General features: G+C 32.4%; 2 protein-coding genes across 3 annotated transcripts in view; both read left to right on the plus strand.

Annotated features, from left to right (window-relative positions):
* Positions 1-419: 419 nt before the first annotated feature.
* Positions 420-16,858, plus strand: LOC123666512 (pyrroline-5-carboxylate reductase). Of its 2 annotated transcripts, none has more exons than XM_045600594.1 (7): positions 420-625; positions 12,261-12,344; positions 12,948-13,018; positions 14,188-14,370; positions 14,728-14,940; positions 15,290-15,491; positions 16,698-16,858. In XM_045600594.1, exons 1-7 carry the CDS (start codon positions 553-555, stop codon positions 16,775-16,777), a joined length of 906 nt encoding a protein of 301 aa, XP_045456550.1. In that variant the 5' UTR covers positions 420-552; the 3' UTR covers positions 16,778-16,858. The 2 variants fall into 2 exon arrangements, with proteins under 2 accessions (XP_045456550.1, XP_045456551.1); XM_045600595.1 differs by lacking the exon at positions 420-625 and adding an exon at positions 10,086-10,134.
* A 409-nt stretch (positions 16,859-17,267) lies between these two features.
* The window catches only part of LOC123666563 (tyrosine-protein phosphatase CDC14 homolog), a 38,904-nt gene continuing 35,252 nt past the window's right edge, over positions 17,268-20,919 (plus strand). The window contains exons 1-2 of the mRNA XM_045600671.1: positions 17,268-17,942; positions 19,707-19,885. Coding sequence (XP_045456627.1) covers positions 19,840-19,885 — 46 coding nt within the window. The 5' untranslated portion in view covers positions 17,268-17,942; positions 19,707-19,839. The remainder of the gene's footprint in view (positions 17,943-19,706; positions 19,886-20,919) is intronic.

The following is a 20,919-nucleotide window of genomic DNA, read 5'->3' on the forward strand; positions in this document are numbered from 1 at the left end:
CGTTGTATTATACCGCATAACTTTTTACTGGGTATACCGATTATGATGATTTTTAATTAAATCGAAAGCTGATGTTTATCATGTAATCACATTTAAATTTCATCGAGATCTGATTATTTGTTTTTGAGTAATCTTTGAAAACGCGTATTTACTTGACTATTTTTTCGTCTACTTACGTTGTATTACTTGTCGATGTTATTGAAGTTATAGAAGTTTTTTTCGTTTGCGAGCAAATACAATTATATTTTCTACCACATACTCAAGTGATAACTCGCTTACCAACCTCTTATTAAACGTGTAAGGTAATTATAAAATATTAAAATTTTAAATCATCAATTGCATTATCATTAAGTATATTATCGTATGCGTAGTTTTTCCTCGTCTGTACCTAGCATAGGAGAACAAAGTGATCGCTCTCCAGTACTATATGTTCTATTGACCACTAAACACTAAACAATAATAATGAAAGTGATGTGATAAAAAATTTATTAAGTTATACATAATTAAAAACTAAGCCCATATTACAATAAGCGTAGTATTATAGTGAATTTTATGAAAACAAGGATTGGATATATTTATCTTTTTTTAATTTATTTCCGGTGTACAAACTACAAAATGATTAAATGTAAGTTAAAACTTTTTTAATTTAAATATTTATATTCCTTATACATACACAAAATTTACCCTTTATTTCTTTATATTTTTTTGGTGGCTTATAGTTTCGTCTTCGTTTTTTGTTTTCTTTGTTGTGAAAAAGTAGTTCTGTTGTTTTTTACTCACTAGAAAATTTAACTCCAATTGCATACAAATTAAAAAATATACATCGTAACATATTCAATTGTTTTACTATGCTTACTGTGTTACATTTGACGAAATATGCAAAGGGATAAGATTAAATATTCTATAAGATTGGATTAGGAAATTGTGTTTATGATTGCTAAAACATTTTTCAAAGAAAAATAAGAAAATGATTTTAAAAAATTTAAGCTATAAATTTTATACGAGTCAAATATTATAATAAGAATTGCAATCACGGTGACTAATTGTTAAATAAATATATAGTGACAAACAAAAATAAATCGTTTATGATATTATGTTCGATGCTCTTTTCAATCATTAAAAATATTGATAATTCCTATTAATATTTCAAAGATAGGTCATATATTATATTTATTTTTCATTTCTATCGTTTATCGATTCCTTGTATATCGTAAGAATGCAAATTATTGGACTTTGCATTAAACGCACTAGTTGTCATTGAATCAACAAGATGCCCTTGGTAACTAATACTATCTATAATAAAGCTTACATACAAACAGATAAATTGGTTATATTTATGTTGTTACGTAATCTATTTTTCTTACTAAATTACCTACATGAGATATTTTTAAGTGTTATTAAAAAATAAACAGATGATAAATAGTTGTCATAAAGTGTACTTACTATCTATTGCGAGTTGAATCAAATCATTAAATCAAAGTAACTCTAAATAATGCATATTATGATTTCGATATTGACAAATATCAAAAAAATATATATTACAGTATTTTAAAGATCGAAAAGATATATATATATATATATATATATAGGTGCACATAGCGTGTCATTTTTAGATATTTTTTTTGTAATAAAACACTGTTTGTTTTCCTAATAAATTATAAATCACAGATATATACACTTTTTTTCAGAATGATAAATATTTCTTGTTATAATTAATTACTTTCTTATAAACGATTTTTACGACGGTTTAAAAATGCATCTATCACAATTTTTAGTTTTACTGCTTAGATAAATTGATACGTGCATTTAATTGTGCTACATTCTGTTAAATGTTAAATATATATATATATATATATATATATATATATATATATATATCAACTCAAATATACAATATTTTCGATAACTTTCGAACATCATTAATATCTATTACGATTACAAATATCACAATCTAATGATAGCCTATTTATTTTAATAGGTTATCACATCTAATGATTAATTATTGAGTAAATTTATCTATGCACCGCAGTATCACCCGCGCTAAATTGAGAAAAGTAGGTGAAACATGTAATATAGCCGAATTCGAACCAATAGTTCTTGAGATGAGTTTCCTGAGATTACCGCGTTCAAACAAACAAACTTTTCCTACTTTCCTTTTCAGCCTATCGCAGTCCATTGCTGGACGTGTCTACAATTCGAAACAAATTTATTTTAATCTAACTTTTGGAAATAGGCAGATTATGGAAATTGGTTGTTAATAAGCTTTGATACAAGTATTATACGGCGAAGTGTTACGTCCACTGACGTTGCAGGTTCAAACCGGAATAAGTTAGCTGCATTTGAATTATTATGACAAGTTTTGTTATGATTTCTGTAATATCTTTTCACGAGTAGTTTAATATATGAAGAGATAGACAAGAATAAATACAATAGGTGTTAATAGTTAAGTAAAATTTTAATAAAGAACTTAAAAATATTTCAAAATGAAATTAGAAAACCTAAAAATACCAAAGCTTATAATTTCATATTTCATGAAGTAGAGCTTACTTTATTAAATATGAAATTTTAAGCTTTTCTTTATTTTTCTCTTTTTAAATTCTATATTTTATATAGAATAAATATATTATTCTATACCATATATATTATTAACCTCTTAATCCCCCCTCCCCTCCTTGTAACTTAGGGATATGAATAATAGATGTTGGCCGATTCTCAGATCTACCCAATACCCAAATTTTATAAAAATCGGCTCAGCCGCTTAGGTCCTCCTAAGGTAGGTATTGTAACTAACATTGTGACACGAGAATTTTATATATCTAAGATTAGCTGACCCCGCAGACGTTGTTTTGCCATATATTTTATTAACCCCCTTAATCTCCCCCCCCCCCCCCTCACCCATAACAAATAGAGATTTTCAGACGTACCCGATATGCACACAAAATTTCACAAAAATCTGTCCAACCATTTCGGAGGAGTATGTTAACTAACATTGTGACACGAGTTTTTTTATATTTAAGATGTGCCTAGAATTTAAAAAATATTACTATATAAAACCATAACTCGCTCTCTGTTATGTAAAACAGAACAAACATTGGAGTATTTCTATTAGTACTTATTGCAAAGTAAATTGAAAACAAGGCTGAATGTAATGAATTGACATCAATAAACAGACATCATTTACTCTACATATTTAAGTGTTGTATGCTTCGTGTCAGTCTGATTCTATGAGACCAATAAAAACATCAATTGACTAATAAAATTCCATTTAAGCATTTGTGGCTAGAGTTATTGGAACGAAGTTCCTTACGGCAGGCTTGACATTTGGTTGGGCGACCGAAATGAAAAAAATGTGATACTAAGACCGTAAGAAAAATATATAACGGATGTGACATAATATCAGTCACACGAATGACATATAATATGACTTTTGTAAAACTATAATATTACTAGTAAACTTTTTTTTTAAATGACTTATGTAATTTTATACTGTCGACAAAAATAAATAAAGGCATATTTTTTATTTCACTTAATAGTTTGAATTATTAATACTATTATTATTACCCGACTGCCACACATGTATGTTTGTATGTAATATTCTTTACTACCTCATATTTCCAGAACCACTGAACGGATTTACATAATTGAGGTATCGTTAGGTTCGTCTTAGCTACCCAAGTGTTCTTAGATAGGTGACATTAAAAAAAAAATCAAACATGGCGGCTGCGCGAAACCATTGTAGTTAATGAAAAAAAATTTTTTTTTCTCGAATACTACAATATGGGTATTAAATTGAAGAGCAAAATACAAGGATTTTAAAAAAGTATATCATTACTATTATTACCGTAATACTAATAAAGAAATACAATATTAAAGTTTAAAAAATGTGGACTTTGCTCTTTCCCACGCCTATGCCATGCCAAACTTGCCTCCTAGGCGACGATCAACTTCGGAGTGTGTAGCCTTTGTAATAAAATACAATGGTTAAAAAAAACATACAATTAAAATTACAAATAAAAATTAATAAATGTCACACCAATTTACAATTACATTAATAAAATCAATAACAAATACATAATACCAAATACAAACAAATAATTTTAATAATAATTTCATTATATTAAAACTAATAGTTGTTGACTTAAGCAGTCACCTATTTGCTAAAGGTCAGGCTTACGTTGCTTTGAGCAGAGTGAGATCTTTCTCCGGGCTTGCTATCAGTTCTCTTGACCCTAAAAAATTACTCAATCAACCACATGATGTAAACTGTTTTAATGAATTGAACCGATTACGTAATTTGTCTGACTAAAAAGACATAAATAAAATAATAATTAAAAATAAACAAAAAACCCGCCTGCGTGAAGAATAACTAATAGAAAATCAACTGAAAAAGCTGGAACAAGATAAAAATTCAATATGCACACAAAGTCAGCGAAATAAATAGAAACAATATTAAACATTTTGTGCTGTACATTTAAAATATATTAATACGGTAGTCCTTCGAAACTTTATGCAACGTCGTAGATAATATGCAGTCGGAGGCATGAAATTGAAGGATAAGTCAAATCATTCTCTCTTTGTGAAGAGAGAACTAGAAAATACATATAAAATTCAACATTTTTTTTTTCAAATTGTGTTGCTTCTATAGGTACTATCCGAAGGAACTTGGTTCCTACCTGGTGTCCCATGACACCACATAATATTTAAGGTACAGGTCTAATTTAAAACAATCGATCTCAAACTTAGCGAAACTTGAGTTACAAACCCTATAAATTCAAATAAAGATAAACAGATATATTAATTTAAGTATGTAGGTACCTATTCTGAGTGAAAATGATCTACAGCGATACCAATTGGTAAAATTTTCATTCATCATTCATTATTATAAGTTACACGTAGAGAAGTACGTGAATTGTCGAAGTACGGAGGCTTACGTTTTTTTTGAAATATCTATATTAATACGTGTAGAAATAACTTTGTACCCCTTTTTACGAAATTTGCGCGGACAGAGGAGTATGAAATTTCACACATTTATAGTTTATATAGAGAAGGAGGGCAGAATGCTAATATTTTTATTTTTATTATGCATACAAATACATTAAATCAACAAAAAAAAAAAAATTACACACACTACCATGTACTTATTTGACACACACACGTATACTTTTGTATACTTTTGTACACGTACTCTTTTGTTGATTATCAAAGTCTTTTTCTTTAATTTAAATTTTTAGTAATGGTCAAGTTTCGACCTCTGGGCTACCACTAGTAATTATAGTTAGGTTAGCGATTACCGTAGCTTATTAATAGACGTCTGTAACACCAACAACATTGAAAGCATGTTGTCAACTCTTTCAACAATTCCCCCTAGGAGCTCTGGTTACCATACTTACCAACAGGAACACAACACTGCTTGAAAGCAGTATTATTTAGCCGTGATCTTCTGTAAGGTCGAGGTACTAACCCCAGTCGGGCTGTTCAGTATTTATATTAATTATATAATTACAAAAAAAACAGTATTATAAAAACAAGAAAGTCGTAAGTATCTATAAAGAACCTTTTCCCCCTTTTTTACTATCAGGTTTTGTTTAGAATACAAAGACATAGTCGATTGAGAATATCGTTCTGTAAGATCTTTGATAAGTCTTCTTAGGAAATGGGATAAAAGTCAAAATGATTTTATTTAATACAGCAAAGGTATGATTTAGTTCATGATAATGTTACTATAAAGGTGGCTCGGTGGCGCTGTAGATTATGCAAGACATGACTAATTTAATAATGTTTGACAGGAGTAACTGCGGAGTTTTTGGCCTATTCTTCTCTACAGAATCTACATTCCGAATCGGTGGTAACTTTGCATCATCCATAATTTATTTAATAAATACTAATCACCATCATCATCTGATGATCATCATAACGGACGCCCACTGCTGGGCATAAGCCTCCCCTAAAGCTTTTCACGACGATCGGTTCTGCGCAGCACGCATCCAGCAGCTTCCCGCAACCCTGACCAGATCGTTGATCCACCTTGTGGTGCCAACGCTGCGGCGCCCGGTACGCGGTCGCCACTCGAGAACCCTTCCGCCCCATCGGCCATCGGTTCGTCGAGCTATGTGTCCTGCTATTGCCACTTCAGCCGTGCGATCCTTTGAGCAATGTCGGTTACCATGGTTCTCCTACGGATCTCAATAATACCGAGCATTGCCCTCTCCATCGCGCGCTGAGCGACTTTAAGCCTTCTTATGCCCATATTTAGCGACTACGTCTCAGATCCATATGTCATCACTCACATATGTTGAAGACTTTAATCTTCAGACAGTGCGGGATATTGGACGCGAAGATTCTCCGTAGTTTCCCGAACGCTGCCCATCCGAGTTGGATTCGACGAGAGATCTCGTTCTCGAAGTTGGTATCGAGGTTGGAGCTAGGTAAGCTATATTGACTGACCGAGATACACGTAATGGTCAAAAACTTCGAGAACAGTGTTCCCAATGCGAAGTGGAGCGGGTGCGACATGGACGCTCGACATAATTTTCGTCTTGTCCATGTTCAGTTTAAGACCCACTCTTTGGGAAACACTGTTGAGATTCTCGAGTATTGTGTTCAGGTCTTTCAAGGTCTCAGCCATAAGGACTACGTCATCGGCAAACCGGAGAGGGTAAGGTTGCCTCGCCATTGATGTTGATGCCGAATCTTTTCCAGTCCAGAAGCTTGAAAGCGTCCACCAACGCGATGATAAACAGCTTCGGGATATACCATCTCCTTGCCTCACCCCTCGCTGAAGTGGTATTGGCTTCCAGCTCTGGTCCTGCAATCGGACCAACATTGTGGCGTTAGAGTATAAGTATATTACCTCGACGTACTTGCAGTCCACTTGGCACCTCTGGATAGTCTGCAGCACAGCCCATGTCTCGATCGAATCAAAGGCCTTCTCATAGTCTACAAACGCTAAGCATATTGGCAAGTTATACTCCTCGGTCTTCTGTATAACCTGCCGCAGCGTGTATATGTGGTCTATGGTGCTAAAACCATTACGGAACCCGGCATGTTCAGGAGGCTGAAAGTCGTCAAACCTGGATGCGAGACGGTTCGTAATGACTGTTGTTTTAAGTTGTTTGAGAGCACTACTAATCTCGTACAAGCTGACGTCTGGGATTTCTTAGGTTTCGTGTTTTGTTAGTTTGGCACTGGGGTCGTTTGCCTTGATGTTGGCGGGTTTCTGTGTGGTATATAACTGCCCGTAGAAGTTCTCGATCTCCCTCAGGATTTCAGGCTTTGACGAGATGACGCTTCCATCGTCGGCTCTCAGCTACGCTAATTGGCTTTGTCCAATAGACAGATCTCGTACGAACACTTTCGAGCCTTTGTTCCGCTTTATGGCCTCTTCAATACGTTCAGTATTAAAGCGGCAAAGGTCACTTGTCCAGGACTTGGAGATCTGTCTATTCAACTGCCGGTAATGGGTAGCATCCGCCGAGGATTGCAGCCGCATGCCATGCCTTTCTGCAATGAGTTGGAGTGTGTGGTCGGAGAGCTTCTTTGTTTTTTGGCGATGGGTCTTGAAGAACTTAGACCCCAGCGCTCGGACAAATTCCACCAGCCCGTCGTTGAGCTCGTCCACATCTACGCAGTCGATCAGGCTTTCAAAGTGATTTTGGAGTTCGAGTTGAAAGCTCTCGGGGTTTTGAATCTGAGCAGGCACAGGTCGAAGCGCAGACCCTATCAGCCGACCCCTCTCAAGCTTGACATCGATATTCAATGTGCCTCAGACAAGTCGGTGATCGCTCTATTTTCACAGCATTGATCACTGAGACATCATTAAATATGTACTTGTTCGTCGACATGATAAAATCTATCTCGATCTGACGGTGCCGTCGGGACTCAACCAGGTCCATTTACGCCGTTCCGGCTTCCTGAAGAAAGAGTTCATCGTAAAGAGTTACCGTGGCCGCCACCGTAGCCAGGACTAGCGGGGCCGCCGGGGACTGGGAGACAATTTTTAGTCGTGTCTGTCATTAGGAGCATTGGCTTAATCGCTACGCTTGCCAGGCGGGTTGGCGATCGAAGTTGTGACCATGTATTTAGAAGGTGCTGCTGCCCACCTTCTATTGGTTTTCCCTCTATTGCTTCTTACGGTATCCACGGGATGAGATGGGGTGGCACTATTCTACGCCGGTTGCCACACGGCGATAAATACTAATTACTATTTGTAAAATGGCGACTCAAATGTACTTTTAAAGCCTAATTGAATAATGAAATAATCGCGAACGAAGAAGCGGGTGCATCTATGTTAATAATATTCTTTTATCGAGGTGAATGTTCTTGTGGTTTTAATTATATATGTGATAAATAAACAAATGAAAATGTTTGTCAACTTTACCTAAATATTAACTAATCACTTGTTGATAACGTATCTCTGAAGCCTTGTTGAGGTTAGGAAAAATTTAACAACAGAAAAACCTTATTCCTTTTGTTAATTTTTTCCATAGAGCCTGATATAATCTCGTAATAATTGTGATGTTCAGTTTCGTATACAAATTAAGTTATGAATAAAATAATTGGGGATAAAATTAGACTTAGCACTCCTTGGTCGAAACACTTGTGATAAAAGGAGCTTAAGTTGGTTTAACATTTTTTTAAATGATTATACCTTTTGACGACTCGTTGGAGCAGCGGTTTTAGTACTGGCTGTTTGATTTGGTGCCGTGGTCTGGGCTTTAAACTAGTTGCGTTATTTTCCAAACCTGCGACACAAGAGTAAGTATTAGTAAGAGCCATTGAAAATAGAAAAAAAGCCGACAATTATTATTATTTTTGACCCTCCTCGTTTTTAATAAGTACTTACGTTCTCAAATTCAATGCTAGAATTATAATACTACAAATGCTAATCTTATACTTACGGAAACTGTAAAAGGTTAACAAAAATTTGTGGGAGATGCAACATTACCGAGAACTTTTATCTACTGAAAACGTTTTTTATTTTTAAACTCTCGTCATAAAAATTATTAGAAATAATTAACATTGATGAGATCGTAATTAGTCGAACTATAAATGAGTAATGACTAAACTGACTATCGGAATTTAGCTTTTCATCAATAGTTTGATGGTCGCATCACAAAAAAAAACTTAAATCTGGTAGATGCTACTCTAGCTGTGATAGTTGACGCTATGCTTGCATTGATTGCGTCTTCGGTGCGACAAAGTCAGCCCTGCGGTCACCAACCCGCCTGCCCAGCGTGGTGACTATGGGCAAAACACATGAGTTCGCGCATTTTTGGCGTGAACTTGTGGAGGCCTATGTCCAGCAGTGGACTGCAATAGGCTGATGTGTGTGTGTGTGATGACTTCAAATAGGTACTGTGACAAAGCCCTTTCAAAAAATTGTTTAGGACTTAGTTGTGTGTGTGTGTCTGTATGTGTGTGTGTGTGTGTGTGTGTGTGTGACATTGATTTGTATAACAAAAAACCTAAATGAATTTGTGTTAAATTTATCACGATAATTTTTGTCTTTTTTGGCATTTTTATTTGCGCAAAAATAATATTGAAATAAAATTTAAAAGAGTCGTTAAGTTACATCCATTCCTTCATAAATTATATAAATGTTCTACGTGACACTGGCAAAAGCCATTAACCCTAAAGAAGTAATTATAAAAATGAAATTTGCGATGAAATTAAATCGAGGGAAAGTCGATGGGTGTTAAAAAGTTCTTCAGCAGTTCAGTATTACAGCTTTGCTGTTAATTAAAATCTCAACTATATAGTTTTATTTATTTATTTTATTTATTTACTTATAATATATATTTTTAGCATTATGTTGTCGTTGTAAAGAAAGTACCTACTACAAAAATTCCTAAAATACCAAAAACAGTCCACTGGAAATTAGTTTAGTATAGTAAAATACAATATTAAAAAAGGCTTTACAGTTAAGCCTGTATTACGCCTTTAAAATGTTATATATTTCTGACTATTTAATACTGAATTATATATAAACTGAAGTGCTAAGAGGTTTAAACACTAAACGTTGATAACAAACTAACAAGTTAACATCCTATCGATTTACACATAATGATAACAGATAACCTAAACAACTCAGTTCACAGTCAGACATTGTTTGGACAGCACGTCTACGTTGAATACGTGAGTTATAGAATCATCATATATATAATAATACATAAGAAACAAATATCAATATTTAGTTACAAAAAAAACAAACAAAAATAAACAAATATTTAGTTCTTAAATTGTGAATTGTAAATATGTATAATGTTTAATAAACTATTGTTATTCTCTATTAAAATAAAATAAAATAAAAATATGTAATATAATAATAGAAATTGGTCTGAAATACATAAATCGTAATTTGTTTGTTACGATACTATTACTATTTATTGATTATTTTCTAAGAATAAAAGTGAACAATAACGAATACCTTTGTAAAAATAGGTTCATAATTTTAGCTTAAGATTTATATAGAATCGACATTAGTGCCAACAGTCTTTTGTCTTTGTTAATAAATCATCTTATTATGTTTTTTTTTTCAATGATTTTATTTTGTATGATGTAATATGTAGAATTAGCCTTTGAAAATGGTAAAACGTGAAAAAAACTATAGTAGGATAAAACCCATTGGAAAAGGAAGAGAATACAACGAAAATGAAAAGAAAAATAAATTACGGGTGATTTGAGGTCGGGAAGTGGTAGGGAGGGGCTTAAGGGTAAAAAACGGCTTATTTCGATTTCCGGCTAACCTACAAGTCCCATGGAGAAAAGTTCTATGGCAAAGTTGTAGGTAATAAAAAGATCTACAGCTTTATCATTTACATTTTTTTCGCATAACCTCAAAATTTATGCGAAAAATTAAAAAAAAAATCAAAAAAATAAGTTTCTGGTTTTTTATGTCACCTTTACAAAAAAAAAAAAAAAATACGCAATTTGGTGTAAACTTACCTTTTTATCTCCCAAACACATTGTAATTTTTTTGATTTAAAATATTTATTTTTTCACCTTGTTTTGACCTCAATAGCGAAAAAGCACCCTCATTTTCAATCGAAAATTCTCACGTCAACATATCAGCTTTATTAATAAAGTCAGTGGGCTTTTTGTTTGTTGAAATCTCTACTTTCTGATGGTGTAAAAAAATATACGTCACTATGGTAAATGTTTTTTATAAAAAGCAATGCATGTCTCCAGATCGATTATTTTTCCTTTTTTTTTCTAATTGCACTCGTGATTTTTATTGAAATAACCAGTTCATATTTTTTATTATTATTATGACGGTAATATCGAAAAATATTATTAATATTTCATAGGTATGTAATTCGCACCAATTTAAATAAAATTTACAAAAAAAACGATTTACCAAAAAAACCGAGCTAAACTTGATCATTCAGGTATATCCATATTTTACCTGGCAAGCGCTTTTTATTAATTAAATAACTAGATACACTTAACATTTTGACAATATTCACAAAATCATTAAATATAAATACGAAAATAAAATCTATACGGTCATGAGTTTGCATAACATAATTCATAAAGCTTAAAATGAAATTTGAAAATCTAAAATTGTGGGTTTACTATTACATTTAAATAATAAATCCTTCACTTTCCACTCCACTCTAAAACCGTTGGGATTATAGAACTATTGCCTTTGGATCTTATCTAGTTATCTCAATGGGTTAATTATATTGTTTGAATTAGTTATTAATGTGTAAACGTACAGATTAAGGGTCTGTTTCACCGGTTTTGATAAAGCTTATCCCGCAAATAAGCTATGAATAGGCTTTAACTTCAGGAGGCAGAATAGGCCACAAGGTTTCTCCTCAATTAATAAACTACAGCTTTTAGATTCATATTAGCGAATAGAAATATATCATGAATATAGTGGAATTCGATGGCAGAAAAAGAATAAAATACCAAAAGCTTTTATCTGTTGGAAACCGTCATCCGTCAAATAACGTTATCCAGTACCGGTGAAACAGGCCCTAATAGTATTAAATCAAGGATTAAACACAATCTTACAAGACAATACACGCTTATCTATTTAAAGTATTATATTCTAATTGAATAAAATACAAAATTAAATTACAGATTATATTCGTTAAATAAAATAATCCGGTTATACTTGTAACAATGTAAATTCTTATCTTCTGCATTTTAATGAAGGTTACCTAAATTGAATAGCAAAGTTTGGATACACTTATAGAAACAATTGAAACCAATACGTACAACAGAATTTTAATTTAACCTTTCCTTTGTTTCAGTAACTTTAAAAGAAGCAATGAAGATCGGTTTCATTGGCGGCGGTAAATTGGCATATGCTTTGGCGAATGGGTTTATTTCTGCAGGTACATGATTAAATATATAAACGTAAATATTTTGAAAATTAATGAATTTATATCTATACAAATAAATAAAATTGGATTGTCTGTTTGTAATATTAAAATAGCCGCTGTTTACTAAATGCATATAGATGTGTATACACGGTACAAATACCAAAATAACATTTTTTACAATTTTTGTCTGTTTGTCTGTTTTTTCCGGCTAATTTCTGAAACGGCTGGACCGATTTTGACAGTACTTTCACTTTCAGTATTATGTAAAACAAATTCTTGATTCCTTTCGATTTTCCAATTCGACAAAACTTGGAAATAATATGTTTTAAAAAATAGTGGTAAATAATATTTACAAAAATGTAAATCTTAAATATAGATGCTATTATCAAAAAGAAAAAAAAATGTTCCAAACGGTTTACAATCGAAAAAACTTTTTTTGAAATCTGATTCTGAAAATCTTTTCACTCTTGGACGTCGACTAATTTACCTACTTAAACGCTCAAATGTTTGGATGTCCAAATCTAAATATTGTTTGCAAGTCAGTGACTGAGTAATTATACTTTGTTAAAATTCGCTCGAGCTCGACAAAAAAGTAATTTTTATTATCATTCGTAGGGCTAGCAAAACCTGATGAAATCACAGCAAGTTGCCATCCATCGGACACTGTCAGTGCCGAAGCCTTTAAGGTAAATAAATTACCCTTTATAAATTTCTATTATTGTCTAAAACGATTTTTACCTTTGCCAAGGCAACATTTTTTACATTAATATAGTTTGTTAAAACAAAGCTTATGATTAATAACTCGGCTTTTCAATCTTACGAGTGTAACTTATGATCTGTAAGAATGTCAGAATAAAAAATAAAAATGTCAGTAGCACTCGTCGAGCTGGACCTCCAGCTATATGTGCAGCAAACTTCATTTCAATCTGTTCAGTAGAGTAATTAACATCTAAATTTCCGCATTAACATTATATAATTTTATTCATATCATATAATATATTATTAGTAAAATTCTTGAAATCGCAATTGAAAAAAAAAGCGGAACAACACATGTTATTTCTTTCTCAATGCTTATGACGTTCCACAATAATCTAACCTTTTGCATTTACAAGTATATATGATCTTGAAATTGCGTATATTACAAGTTCAAACACAATGCGGTGACGTAACCAGGCCTTGACTTTCAGAAGTCAGCAAGTGGCTTATAGATAAGATGTTATGTACGATATAGCTGATGCTCTAGTAAATAGAATTCGTAACGTCTTCATTGAACAAGGATATGGGACCCGATCTTTATCTATTTTACTTGTCGTAGGAGAAAAATAAACTATTAATACTTAGTATTTTCTGTCATACCAAAAAAAAAACTATTTTTATTTTGATCGTTTTAATTAATTTTTGTTACTAAATAATGAGTATAAAATAGTGATATTATATACCCATTTGTTATGTACTGTAAATATTTCTATAACGTAGAAAACACATGTAGATCTCTTATCTGTCAAAATATAAAAGAACTCAAACTAAAAAAAAATTGAAGATAAGTCAAATAATTCTCTCTTTGTGCATGTCTCCGACTGTATGTTATGTATGATGTTACATAAAATTTTGAAAGACTACCGAATTGATATTATTAAATCTACAGTTAATAATTTTTGATGTTGTTTTGCTGGTTTATTTAATTATTGAAATTATATCTTGTTCCAGCCTTTTCAGTTGATTTTCTATTAGTTGTTCTTCACACGGGCGTTTTTTTTTTTTTTTATTTACTTCTCATACAAAGGTTACATAACATTAATTAAATAAGCTTGCTTTTAAGTAATATGATTATGTATTTTTGTACTTTTTCTTTCAGAATTTGGGAGCAACGGCAGTATTTGAAAATGTACCCGTAGTAGAGAGATCAGAAGTTGTGATTGTATCAGTCAAACCAGACGTGGTGGTGCCAGCTCTTAAAGATGTAAAAGATCTGCCAGCTTCGAAGAACAAATTATTTATATCAGTAGCTATGGGAGTTTCTACCGGCACTATTGAAAGGGTACGCTCCTTAATTGAGAAAAATGCATTACAAACATTGTGACAATACTTGAATTCCAGCATTAAGCTCAGTGGCTGTTCTAGTAACTTATGGCACGATGACTTTGAAGCTTACTTTGTATCTTTACGACTATATTAAAACTCACACCACAGTTTAAAAAAATCTAGTATGAAATTAAATGTAATGTCAAATTAAGAATATAAAACCTAAATTTCAATTAGGTTCATAGTCGTCACGCCTTTAGATAAGGCTACCCACCTCTTGTATTTTTATGCTTTGCATAATTTAATAAAATATAATGTAATAAATCGTTACTGAATAAATCGTATCATATTAAATGATATATTTTGTCTACAGGCTCTTCCATCAGAAGCGAGAGTGATCCGCGTAATGCCTAACACTCCAGCGCTTGTGAAAGAAGGAGCCGCAGCTCTTAGTAGAGGTTCCAGAGCCACAGCAGAGGACGCTAAAATTGCAGCCGAGCTGTTCCGTGCTGTGGGTACGTGCGATGAAGTACCTGAATACCAGATGGATGCTGTGACGGCGTTGAGTGGCAGTGGACCCGCTTATGTAAGTTTTATTTTGCTCATCTACAAAAGTTATCTTTTATCATACTACCTACTATTGGCCTACGAGTGTCTATAAAATAAGAAATTAATGTCATCAAAATTTAAACTTTTATGTTATATGAGATACTCTATCGGTCTTCTTTGAGAATTGTTTCGATTCACCCTATGACAAACTTACTAAAATGTTGTACAGTGTACAAGAGAACTATAATAATAAATATATATTAAATTTTGCATTACATACAAAAATATTTATGATTTAATTTTTATGAAATTAAGAACGTTACAAAGTTATTGGTAACTTTACGGCGATTCAGAATACTCTTAATCGATAATTATTTGTTTTGTAGGTTTATATGCTAATAGAATCATTAGCAGACGGAGGAGTACGCTGTGGTTTACCGCGCGACCTAGCGCTAAAACTAGCAACACAGACAACACTCGGCGCGGCGGCCATGTTGCGTAATGGCGGTCACCCCGCGGTCTTGAAGGACAACGTGACGTCACCGGGAGGTTCGACCGCGGAAGGAACTTATCATCTAGAACAAAATGGTATAGACTATAGTTTTAATAAATAAACAAACGCTTCACACTCAAGTTATAGTTGAAATATTTGTGTAGATTCAATTCAGACTTTCATCATCTTGCTCAGAGTTTACCATTGTTTTGGTGTAGTGATGCGAGAAGTCGCCTTAATTCCGTCTCGGTCGGTTCAGATATTTGTATTTATACAAATATTTGTTTCTGGTCTAGATGTATCCTACTCGGAAATCCCACCGTACCTTGGAATATGCCTAATGCCGTCGGTCCCATTTATTGTCGTAAAACAGACACAAATTGTAACTGTTGGCAGGGAAATTGTATCTACTTTTATCGTAATTGAAAAAAGATTCACTATTATTAGAATGACACAACCACTATTTATTTAACCGACTTCAAAAAAGGAGGAGGTTACTCAATTCGACCGTATATATATATATATATATATATATATACTAGCTAAAATAAAAAATAAACAATTTATCTAAAATTAAAACAAAAAAAATTTGGTGTGGAGTAGATAGGGGGGGGGGGGGTAGATGTATTGATGTAGATGATATATAGGGGGATGAAAAATAGATGTTGTTCGATTCTCAGACCTACCCAATATGCACACAAAATTACATGAGAATCGGTCAAGCCGTTTCGAAGGAGCACCGCGACACGAGTAGAATATATATATTTTTATGTATGTTCGGGTATAACTTCGTCGTGTAAGAACCGATTTTGATAATTATTTTTTTGTTGGAAAGGAGATATCCCTGGTGTGGTACCATGATAAGGAAACCAGGATCTGATGATGTGATCCTAGAGAAATCGAGGGAAACTCGAAAATCCGCATAACTTTTTACTGGGTATACCGATTTTGATGATTTTTAATTTAATCAAAAGCCGGTGTTTATCATGTGGTCATATTTAAATTTCATCAAGATCTGATTACAACTTTTGGAGTAATCTTTGATAATGCGTATTTACTTGATTAATTTTACGTCTACCTAAATTATATTACTTGTCGATATAATTGAAGTCGGTTTTTTTTTTTCGTTTGCCTGCAAACACAATTATAATGTATGTAATCATAGTAATTTTTGAAAATTTAGGTTTTTTATTTTATTCATTTAAATATTAAACCACGAGGTGACTCATCGTAATAAATATACTTCATTGAAACGTTCTTTCGGAATTTATTACAACAGTGTTTATATATGATTTTTACAGGATTTAGATCTGCAGTAATTGGTGCTGTGATGGCGGCAACTAACAGATGTAAGGTCGTCAACGAACAACTCAACAGTTAATCTAATAATTGACCATGAAAAATTAAGTCTCAGAAATCTACATATGTATATTTTTAAATAAAGAATCTTGTACGTGTATAATACATATCTTTTTATTAATAAGACCTTGACATTAATTCTTAGTGCTGAAAATACTCTCGTTAATAGAATATCTTAATGGGTTAGCCGAAGTTTTTTTACCATTAAGCATGTAACATGTACATTGAGTCATATTTGAAATGAACTGAGCAATCTGTATAAGCAAGTTATTTTACTCTTTGTGAGCAATACTCAAATCAGTATTACTATGCTCTGTGACTCAAATGCAAATGCACGTGAATACCGATAGATCTTTTATTTAAAAAAAATGTTTTCTGATTCTTAAGTACGCCATCTATGGGCAATACAAGATACTAACATAATGTAACCATAGACAATATTTAGGTCTCACATAATAAACGTCTGCATATTTGTCAATAGAGGGCATGTTATTTGAAATTAAGTTGTCATAAAAAAAAAAGAGCGAAATGTCTTATAGTAATTCCGTTCGTCACAACGGCTGTTGGATATTGGACAGCGGTTTGGTGAATAAATAAAATACGTCACACTTTAAATGGAGAGCATTTAAATTTTCATTTGACTTGAACAAGAATCCGTGACCTTGTGTAAAACAACTTCTAGTTGTGTTATTTTTTGTTACGCACGGTACTTGTTTACATTTTGTAAAGTGAATTACAGTGCAAATCGAGTAGTCGAGCGGTATGGTTTCAATCTATTTTCTAAAAACTCAGAAGTAGAACGTAACGTCTCCGGCTAAGTGGCACGAAGGCTCTGCGGTTTGAGTTCGAGTTGATATGACCTTACATTTGAGTAAAGGAATCGACCCACGCCGTCTAATATAGACTCCTACGCGGCACCAATAATGCGAACTGCGACGTCCATTTGAGTTAAAAAAAAACTACTATAATGAGAATAAAACTAGACGTATTAAAAAAAACTCTCTCGATTTGCTAGTTATCTGTACATATATATATATTTAAATTTAAATGAAAATAAGTGCGAGCGTGAAATTGTTATGAATTTTCTGGTGCTGAAGGATTCTGTACATCTGTTTTATTTTGTCAACAATCAAGGCTAAGTCTGTGTAAAGAAGCTGAATTTTACGTCGAAGACATTAAAACAGATGGTATGTAACTTAAACATTTTTTTTTTTTACTATAAAAAAATAATAAAATTTTCTTATAATAAATCTACTTATTGCAAATTAACAAAATCGAGTAGGAATACATCAAATTATACAATTAATAAACAGTGTAATAGATGATAAGTGTAATGATACAACTTTCTAACTAGATTCTATTACAGGAAAATAGTTGCACTTGTTAGTTAACATTTGTTTACATACACATTACATTTTACGTCATTGGAAAGTAAAATTATATGTAAATCTTAATAGTTCTGAACTGAGACTAAAACAACCTTTTTTTTCCAGACACTCAGTTTTTTATAAATCATAGCTAATTATAAACAAAGAAATAGAGCACCTAATTTTTAAATAAATTAAATGTAACAGCTTTCTTGTTTGATCAAACGGTTATACAGTTTTTTTATTATAGATTTAACATTATAAAATTAAGCAACACAGGTTACTCGAAACTGATACTGTCAATTAAGTCTGGTTGTGAAAATTTTACCATAACTTTTATTGCTGTCACATGAGCCAATGAACTCTTATAAACTTAAAACTTTTTAATTTCTTCAAGTTATAGGATAAAGTAAGGTCTCTTACTGTGTATATTTAGAAACTTTCAAGCATGAATTTTATTATTTGAATGACCGTATAAAAAATATATACTTTATTGCTGGTGTTTGCTGTGGTCTGGGTGTTTGTGCAGTCCTTGTGGGTCTCCCCACCATGCCTCGGAGAGCACGTTAAGCCGTCGGTCCCGGTTATTATCATATACACCTGATAGCGATCGTTACTCATAGTAGGAAATATATCCGCCAACCCGCATTGGAGCAGCGTGGTGGATTAAGCTCTGATCCTTCTCCTACATGGGGAAAGAGGCCTATGCCCAACAGTGGGATATTACAGGCTGAAGCGTTATTGCTGGTTGTTACTTTAATTAAAAAAAATTTAATACTACACAATAGAATTTATAAACATTGTCTAATTATTCTTAATAAAAAAAAAAAAAAAATATATATATATATATTTTTTTTTTTTTTTTCTCTCCTGTGCATGTGTTTGTCACTGAACTCCTGCTAAACATCTGAAACGATTTGTTTATAATTTTGTACTTATATTTCTATACAATTTTTAATATCATATCAAAAATCGTCCGTTTCAGCGGGAAATCGAACCTGCATCTCGACTGACCGTGTCGGTGCTTTAGCCAATTAAGCTATGGAACAATGTGACCGCTAGATCAAAATTTTTAATATGATGATTTTATATTCGGTCTAAGCGACCGTATATATATATTTCGATATAGTAAGCGAAGTATTTCTATATTCTAATATCCCTATAAACACACAATTAGACCCGGTCAGCGTTGTTGCTATTGGTATGTCAGCAATTAAATTTGGTAGCTGTATTCCGGGCATGACAAAGTCTGCTGGTACCGATATAATATAAATTAATAAATTTTGAGTGAAATAGAATGAGACATTTCAATTTAAGTATAATTATTTAAAAAACACTCTTTGTTTATTGAATTATTATTTTTATTCAATTAAAAAGTTTATAATTTTAACTTAATCACTATTTCTTTGAACACATTAATATCTTATTAGGAATAAATAGTAAATTAATAGCATAATATAAATTATTTAATTTTTAATAAAGCTTAAATGGATCCATATATATGGAACCATCCTAGTTCATAACATTAACTTAATGACTATTAATTACACAGTAATAAATTATTAAAACGCTAATGATTTTCAGATGTAAATATGAAGGGAAATATGAATACAAATGAATTTCAATCCACATAAATTATTACTCATTACCGTGCGGAGTTGTCAAGAAATCTATCAAAATAAAGAAATCAGCGGCCCTCCTGTGTTACAAGACGAGAATGGATGAGAATGATGTCATCATATCGTCTACGGAAATCATAAAAGGTAATAACTCTTTTTCATATTTAATAGGAAGCTCAGTTATATTTCTTATTAGAAGTATGTCAAAACTGATACTGATGAAAGATTTGTTCTGTTTTTAAATTCCATAGTAAATGTTCTTCTTTGAATTATTAAGTATAATTAGGTATATGTTTCTAGATCGAAATCAACTAAGTCAGCTAGCAGTTCTAAGCAGCTTAAGTAGACTCTAATTACTTAATAAGTTAACATATGATGGCTATACATACATGTATAAATAGTGATCAATATTACTACCAGTACACACAACATGAATTAAGTTATTACATAAAATTGCACACTTAAGAAAATAGTAAGTCTGGTAATATAAATTTATATAATCAACTGTTTTTCGAAACAAATTTTGCTCTATCACAAATTTTATTCTTATTCAACACTTACGTGTAAACGTAATTACATTACATAATTATTTGAAATAAAAATATAACTTAACATTTAGGTGTTAATTATTTTGCTTGTCTATTATTTATATCCAAAAACCAGTACTGACTTGTGGCTGCTATGCTGGCAGTTGCAGATTTGATACCTGCACATTTTTATTTTATTTCTGTGCTTATCTGCGTTCAGCTTTAGGCTATGAGCGTATTTGTTGCAAGCTGTACATGTCGTGCTGAAGAGGCTCCTCATCAGGAGACCCTTCATTCCTCACCATCTGTCACCAACTCCATGTATATCATGGCGTTTCAGTCGTTTAACGTAACTAATTCTTGTCAATGCGGTAGCTAGGACATTTGGGTGATTCTCCAATCGGGTTCTGTACGTCATCCCTGTCAACTGTCGACTGTCTGTCAACTTTATCTTCTCTTTAACAGTTCTTATGTTTATCGCTTCATGTATCAAAGTGTTCTATTATATTCTATTCTATTATCTCAGTGTTCGTCAAAAACCAGGGTGCATTTGCTATGGTTCTTAGGATGCCATTCTGCACTCTTTGTATGATGTTTAAACTGGATTCGCATTTCCTTCCCCACAGCTGCAATCCATAAGTCCATATTCTT

Source organism: Melitaea cinxia, chromosome 26 (assembly GCF_905220565.1).
Source record: "Melitaea cinxia chromosome 26, ilMelCinx1.1, whole genome shotgun sequence".
Taxonomy (NCBI): Eukaryota; Metazoa; Arthropoda; class Insecta; order Lepidoptera; family Nymphalidae; genus Melitaea; species Melitaea cinxia.

Excerpts from the sequence above, each read along its gene's own strand:
- LOC123666512 (XM_045600594.1), top strand. The coding sequence starts at position 553 with ATGAAAACAAGGATTGGATATATTTATCTTTTTTTAATTTATTTCCGG. Across the intron at positions 13,019-14,187 it reads TCAGTGCCGAAGCCTTTAAG|AATTTGGGAGCAACGGCAGT; the intron begins GTAAATAAATTA and ends TTTTTCTTTCAG. Across the intron at positions 15,492-16,697 it reads TTATCATCTAGAACAAAATG|GATTTAGATCTGCAGTAATT; the intron begins GTATAGACTATA and ends TGATTTTTACAG.